This window comes from Carlito syrichta, unplaced genomic scaffold, assembly GCF_000164805.1.
Source record: "Carlito syrichta isolate Samal-C Ts95f unplaced genomic scaffold, Tarsius_syrichta-2.0.1 Scaffold311480, whole genome shotgun sequence".
Taxonomy (NCBI): Eukaryota; Metazoa; Chordata; class Mammalia; order Primates; family Tarsiidae; genus Carlito; species Carlito syrichta.
In genome coordinates this window covers 186,006-193,743 of record NW_007255576.1, presented here as the reverse complement: position 1 = coordinate 193,743, position 7,738 = coordinate 186,006, and the positions used below count along the sequence as shown (strand labels likewise).

General features: G+C 44.9%; 1 protein-coding gene across 1 annotated transcript in view; it reads right to left on the bottom strand.

Annotated features, from left to right (window-relative positions):
• Positions 1-2,430, bottom strand: part of LOC110596602 (zinc finger protein 587-like) — a 12,670-nt gene extending 10,240 nt beyond the window's left edge. Inside the window, exons 1-2 of the mRNA XM_021717905.1 lie at positions 2,361-2,430; positions 2,016-2,249 (exon numbers count right to left, since the gene is read on the bottom strand). Coding sequence (XP_021573580.1) covers positions 2,016-2,249; positions 2,361-2,430 — 304 coding nt within the window. The remainder of the gene's footprint in view (positions 1-2,015; positions 2,250-2,360) is intronic.
• Positions 2,431-7,738: the final 5,308 nt, after the last annotated feature.

Genomic DNA, 7,738 nt, shown 5'->3' with positions numbered 1-7,738 from the left:
GGTGGCCGGGAGTGGCCACTGCACTCAAGTCTGGGTGACAGAGTGAGACTCCAACTCAAATAATAATAATAATAATAATAATAATACCAAAAATGTCCAATTCGTTTGTGGGAAATAACTTTCTCAAAGCACTGGGTGCCATTCTGATCTTGTCAGAAGAGAAGAAAAACTTTGTGGTAATGCTTGCGGGCCCATGCAGTCATTTAAAAGGAAAGGGAACGCCTCATAGCAAAAACTCTCCTATTAAACACCAAACAGAAATCCTACATCTCATAGAAACTGTGCAACAGAGCCAAACAGTTGCTGTCATACACTGTAAGGAACATCAAAGAAACCACAAAGGTCAGCAAAAGTAACCATCTGACTGATGCTGCTGCCAGGCAAGCAGCTCTAAACAACACACTAGTAACTGTCCTACCCTTATGATCTTTATCTCCTCCCAAAGATACAACCAGAACACCAACTCCTTCTCAAGACTTAAAAGAAAAAAACTCCTCAAAATCAGTTACTTCACAAATGGATGGGGTCCTACACAGTACTTTTTTTTGAGTTGGATAGTCCTTTAGACGAAGCCAGACAGCACTTTTGAAACTTTTCTTCCCAAACATCCAACTGACAGACAGCAAGTGATCTAGGCCAATTCAGGTCTACAGCACTTCTTAGGAGGAAGCAGCTACAAAAAAATAGACCTTCACCCTTCAGCTCCCAAAGATTTTAGCCAAAATCACTTCAGGGAGGAAAACGTCAAGTAGTTAAAACACACATGAGCAGGGGGCAAAGGGGAGAGTAAGGTGCAGGAAGCCACCTGACTTTTAGATACCCAATTTCAACAGGCTGCAAAACCAAATACAAAGGGTGCAACCAAGCCTGAGAGGTAACTAACCAACCAAGACCTGAAACTGTTAGAACAAAAGAAACTCTGGAACCTCTGACTTTACAAAAAGTAACAATAAAAGACCAACCCAGAATAATGAACAGGGCTGACTCCAGCAGCCCGCTCCTCTTGACCCTTAGGAGTGTACTTGCTTGCTTCCTTGCTTGATATAAAGCTTTGCTTTCCCTCACTTCACTGGTGGGGGGCCAATTCTTTGATCATGAGTGACCAAAAAAAACCTCGAGCCAGCATTTCACTGATACTAACTCCCTAGTTAACCTTCCAAGTGTATTTACATCAGTTGACTAAAATAGAAATAGCTCCACATAATGTGTCATGGATGTAAAACCCAGCTTTAGTGTTTTACCAGGATTCCCAGGTCAAAGGAATGAAAAAATAGTACAATTCCAGAACACTACAATCTACAGAACCTGTAGGAAGGATCTGGGTCAGTGAGGGAATGGACAACCCTTCACTTCCCCATGAGAGCTCCTTAAATGCTTGTGCAGCCATGAGTTCCCGAACAGGAAGAAGTTAAAAGAATGAGTTCCTGATGAGATCTGAACAGATTATGCCTCCCTGTACATTTTCTTGCTCCTGGATCCTGGTGACTTCGGGCTGGTTGTCTGACCTGAGTGCCTCAATGCAAAATGTCACTTCTACCACCTACCTGATCTACATAAAGATTCAACATCCCCGGGCCCTAAGGTCCTCATCATCACTCTCTACTCTGTTCTTCCTTTGGCCTTCGGGAGATCTCTAAAACCTGGACTTTCATCACACCCCTCCTTTGTCCAAAACTCTCCATGGCTTCTGGAGGACTCCCAACAACCCTACAACCCTCAGCCGGCTACGCCAGGAGTAACTCCGCCTCACACCTTGTTCCCCACCGGCACCTGTCGATCCCCGGTTCCAAGCCCTCCCGGCTCATCCCACCTCCAAGCCTTTGCACCTGCCAGTTCCTCTGTCTGTCTCGTTCCCACACCGCAGCGCACGAGACTTCGGAAACCGGGACCTCCACCCACAGGCCTCACTGTCCTCACACCGGGGTCCAGGATGAACACACATGACAAGGTACCTCCACTCGGGGTTGCAGGACTTGCATGAAGGCACCTGAGGACACGAAAGACGCAATAATCACCTGCGCCAGGTGCCTCAGCGCCGCCTCGACCGCCATCAGGACTGGGAGGGAAAGAAGGGGGGCCAAAAGGAGGGAAACGGGGCGGGACCCCGACACGGCGGTCGCTTCCCCGGACCTGACGCGGGTCCGCCGGGCGCCTCCACGGACCTTCAGAGTCCCGCAGTCCAGGGACCGAGACTCCGCTCCACCTTCCGGGGTCAGTCTCCGCGGTCCCCACCCGGTGCAGAACAGCCTCTCACCCGATCCACACACCTATTCCCAAGCAATGGTCGCCGCCGAAGAGCGCCGGAAGTCCCGCCCCGAAGTTGCGTGCGCACCCGGGAACATCCTTTTCTGAGCCCTCACTGGTCGCGTCTCGCTGTCCTTCGACGCAGAGCGTTCTGGGCCATGTGGTTCCCTCAGGTTCCAAGGTCATAATGGGGAAGATCCACTGAAGGGCTTCTACAGAAAAGGCCAAGCTACACCTCACCGGGTTCTGCTTAAGGGCAGGTTCTTCTTCTAGGGCAGAGGATGGCACTGCCCCTTCTTAGATCCCATATTGAGATTTCGTGTCTGTAACTGTTCAACTACGTATTTGCAAAAATATCATTTAAGATTTCGAAAAACAGCCGGGCTCGATGGCTCAGCCTATAATCCCAGCACTTTGGGAGGCTGAGGTGAGAGGACTGCCTGAGACATGGGTTCGAGACCAGCCTGGGCAACTTGGTGAGACCTCATTTCTATAATAAAAATAAAAAATTAGCTGGGCATGGTGGTGCATGCCTGTAGTTCCAGCTACTTGGAAGGCTGAGGCGGAAGAATCGCCGGAGCCCAGCAGGTCGAGGCTGCAGTGGCCGGGAGCCGCCATTGCACTCCAGTCTGGGTGACAGAGTGAGACGCCAACTCAAAAAAAAAAAAAAAAAAAAAGATTTCGAAAAACTCAACCTCCCACACACTAAAAATATTACCTTGATGAGTCCATAGGCCACACATCCAAATTCACATATCATTTCAAACAGTCGGTCAGATATACAGTTTTTCCACTAGAAGAAGATGCTAATAAACACTAATGTATTATAACAATGCACTACTGTATTATAATTCAAATGAATGGACTGAAGGATTAGAATTTGTTTTCTCTGTCTGGGACTAGAGGGAACTGGCCTCTAGATAGGTCCATAACAAGAAAGATAAAGGATCTTATGTCCTGCTATAGCAGAAGTGAAAAGAGAATTTCTACCTACAGTTACCACAGGATACAACATTCCTGCCTATATTATCAATTATTGTGTCCAACTGAGTAAGACTTTTTATTCACTTAGTATTCCTGACTTTATAATCTCAAACTTGCATTGATTTTCTTATAGGAATCTAAAATTAGTCTCATAAAAAGAATAATGAAACATAAGCTAGCTTGGGTATTGGCAATGTCTTCAGTATTCAAAGGTAATTCTCTCCACATGGAGTATGGTAAATTCTTGCATTCAAGCCATCGTTACAAAGTAGTTACCACTGATTTCTCTTGTAATAACAGGGAGTGTTCTGCCTGAGAAATTAATACTACATCAGGGCCCAGTTGGTGGCTCATGCCTATAATTCTTGCACTTTGGGGGAGGCTGAGGCAGGAGGACAGCTTGAGGCCAGCAGTTAGAGAAGAGAATGCATGACACAGCGAGACCTTGTCGCTAACCCCCTCAAAAAAGAAATTAAAATTCAATGATGGTGGCATAAATAGCTATGGTGAAACCTAAGTGGGTAGTGAAAGTGACCTCAGAGAAGTTTGGCAATGATGTCTAAAAATACATGGAATTAAGATCAGAATGTGATTAAAATCATGACCTTGATGGTTTTGTCTCCAAATGAGATTATTCTTCATTCTTTTTTTTTTTTTTGAGTCGGAGTCTCACTCTGTCACCCAGACTGGAGTGCAGTAGCCGCTCCTGGCCACCGCAGCCTCGACCTGCTGGGCTCCAGCGATGCTTCTGTCTCAGCCTTCCAAGTAGCTGGAACTACAGACGCGTACTACCACGACCGGCTATATTCTTCATTCTTGAAAGCACTGAGCAACATCAGCTTGGAAGGAAAAATTGTGCCTGCAGTCCCACGCATTATTTTCAGGAGGCTGCAAAGAGAGAATCCCGGGAGCCCAGGAGCTCAAGGCTGGCCTGGGCAGCATAGTGAAATCCCCATCTCTAAAAAAGAATTATATATATAAATATTGGACAATGATTGACATTTGCAGTAGAGTAGTAGAGTATTAGCCTACAAAAAATTGCCTCTGCATATGTGTTATTTTCTGTGTATGTCCTGTGTTTGCATATGTTCTTATACAAATTGTTCATGTTAAAGACAAGTTGTTCATGTTAAAGACAATAAAGACATACTTTGTATACAGACTACCATTTTCTTTTCTTACTTAATATAGCTTGAATAAGGAAAAGTTGTTTTTTCACTTCCCATTTGAAATCTCCTCATCTCCACATTTAGTTGACATAAAGCTGTCTTTTAGACTGCTTTACATTTCATTTTATTCCATCTTCTTGGCTGGAAAATTGAAGAGACAGGAATTAGATCAGCCTATTGTCTTCCACTTGGTCCCTGCAAGGTCCCTACTCCAAGTCAACAGTATACTATTTGGAAGAACCGTAGTAGTGTGTTCCCCTCTACCAATTGTCAGGTGTAATCTTAACTGAAAACTGGACCAGTAGTTCCAGCATAAAGTTTGGAGAATTACTTGCCATCCTATGCCATGCAATCTAAGATTATCATGCTATGTGGGTAGGGATTGGATTAGGCTTGATGTTTACTGTTGAGTCTAGGAGAAAGCAATGAGGATTTCATTGTCCTGGATGGCTTCCATTCTGTGGTTAGAGCAGAGATTACCCAAATAAACAGGATCAGTACTGCTCTGCACCTGACCTCTGATGCAAAAAGTTTCCATATCTGTGATGAGGGGAACAGAGGGAGCCCAGTCAGAGGCTTTTGACTACCATTTGTTTTGAGAATCTCCTAAGAATATCTAACTACAGATTTCTCTGTCACCTCCTCACGTCTGGGCTCAGAACTCTATTGTCCCCACCCTCAAACCCACTGGCTTCACATCCATGGGAAAGTGTTCAGGCAATAATCTGGGAATATACAATCTCGCCAATTATACTGTTCTTCCCTACAAGGTAACAGCTCTTGCTGCATGTTGTCCAAGGCCTGACAATATCAGCTATGTATATGTTGTCCAGTTCTATTCTATATTCATTTTTGGTAGAAGTTAAAGTCAAAACTGTTATGCAGCCGGGCTCGGTGGCTCAGCCTGTAATCCCACGCTTTGGGAGCCTGAGGTGAGTGGATTGCCTGAGCCCGTGGGTTCAAGACTCGCCTGGGCAACTTGGCAAGACCTCATCTCTACAATAAATCAAAAAATTAGCCGAGCATGGTAGTGTGCGCCTGTAGTTCCAGCTATTCGGAAGGCTGAAGTGGAAGGATTGCCGGAGCCCAGTAGGTAGAGGCTGTGGTGGCCAGGAGCGGCCACTGCACTCCAGTCTGGGCGACAGAGTGAGACTCCAACTCAAAAACAAAAACAAAAACAAACCCTGTTATCCATTATAATCAGCACAGAAGACTTGAAGAAACTAAAGGGATTCTGGGAGTTTCAAAATCTATGTAACAATATTGAGATTGTTTTCTTATATTCCCACTTCTTGGAACATTGTTGCATTACAAAAGAGGTAGGATCAAACTATGAGTTCCAAATTAATGAAGCTTAAATGGATATAAGATTATTTATATATATATAATATTTTTGATTTTTAATTTTTTTGAGTAGGAGTCTCACTCTGTTGCCCAGGCTGGAGTGCAGCAGCACACTCACAGCTACCCCAGTGTCGACCGGCTGGGCTCTGGTGATCCTCCCACCTCAGCCTTCCAAGTAGCCCAAACTACAGGTACGCACTACCACGCCTGGCTAATTTTTTTTTTTTTGTAGAGAAGAGGTGTTGCCAAGTTGCCTGGGCTGGTCTGGAACCCATAGGCTCAGGCAATCCACTTGCCTCAGCCCCCCAAAGTGCAGGGATTACAGACTGAGTCACCAAGCCCAGCCATATTTATAAGATTTTATATATGTTAACATCTTCCTGAATTACAGCAGTAGTATTCACTGTTAACATTGAGCCTATTTATTTAGGTATTTAATTACTTATTTCTAAAGCAAACATACTCAATGACAGTACAAGGAAATTGTCATGAGTTGAGAAAAATAAAAAGTGGAATATTTGGGGAACAGGATTATATCCACTTCCTATATTGATGTAGCTCTGACTATTGTGATGTTTAGATCAAAAGAGTGAATTAAATAACTTTATTTTCTGCTGGTGTATTCCTATTTTTTTTTTTTTTTTTGAGTTGGAGTCTCACTCTGTCGCCCAGACTGGAGTGCAGTGGCCGCTCCCGGCCACCGCAGCCTCGACCTGCTGGGCTCCGGCGATCCTTCCGCCTCAGCCTTCCAAGTAGCCGGAATTACAGGCATGCACTACCATGCCCGGCTGATTTTTTTATTTTTATTGTAGAGATGTGGTCTCGCTGCCCAGGCGGGTCTCGAACCCGCGGGCTCAGGCAATCCACTCACCTCAGCCTCCCAAAGGCGCGGGATTACAGGCTGAGCCACCAAGCCCGGCTGTATTCCTATTTTTTTAACTGGGCTTTCCCAGACAGTAAAGGGAAATCACCAAAAATATTTCAATGAATAATAACTAATTTAACAATTGTCAATTCATGGTCCACCCATCCTTGGCAGTGAGGAGCACACAAATGCTTTGTTACTTTGCATGTATACCTTATCTGGCATAAGAGGTGACTAGAAGTTTCTCACCAAAAATACCATGCAAATGGAGAGAACTAGAGAGAATGAGCCCTAAAGGAACCAATTCACAATTACAAGAGCACACACATACCTTTGAGCACATACACATTCATGTATTTTTGTCAAAAAGAAAATTCCTGGGTAATCCAAGGATAATTTTGCAATTTGTGAAGTAGCAAAATGATAAAAGTAATTTTTGTTCTTGCTTATGCAATGTAGTCACACTATAGGGCCACTGAAAAAAGTTCGTGAACATTAACCTGAAATCTTTGGGTGTGTGAAGAATATTAACACATCATATTAAAACTTTTGTTTTTGTTTTTTTAGCTGGAGTCTCTCTGTTGTCCAGGCTGAAGTGTAGTGACACTTCAGTCTTGACCTGCTGGGCTCAGGCAATCCTTCCGCCTCAGCTTTCCAAGTCACTGGAACTACCATGCCCAGCTAATTTTGTGTTTATAATAGAGACAAGGTCTCACCAAGATGCTCATGATGGTCTCAAATCCCTGGGCTCATGCAATCCTTTCGCCTTTGCCTCTGAAAGTGCTAGGAATACAGGTGTGAGTCACTGTGCCCGGCTTCATATTAAAACTATTTTTTTTCTTGAGTTGAAGTCTCACTCCATCGCCCAGGCTGGAGTGCAATGGCACGCTCATGGCCACCACAGCATCGACATGCTGGGCTCAGGTGATCCTTCCACCTCACCCTTCCAAGTAGCCAGAACTACAGGCTGGCGCCACCACATCCGGCTCCTTTTTTTATTTATTGTAGAGACGAGGTCTTGCCAAGTTGCCCAGGCTGGTGTGGAACCTCTGGGCTCAGGCAATCCTCTCGCCACAGCCTCCCAAAGTGCTGGGATGACAGGCTGAGCCATCACACCCGGTTTCATATTAAA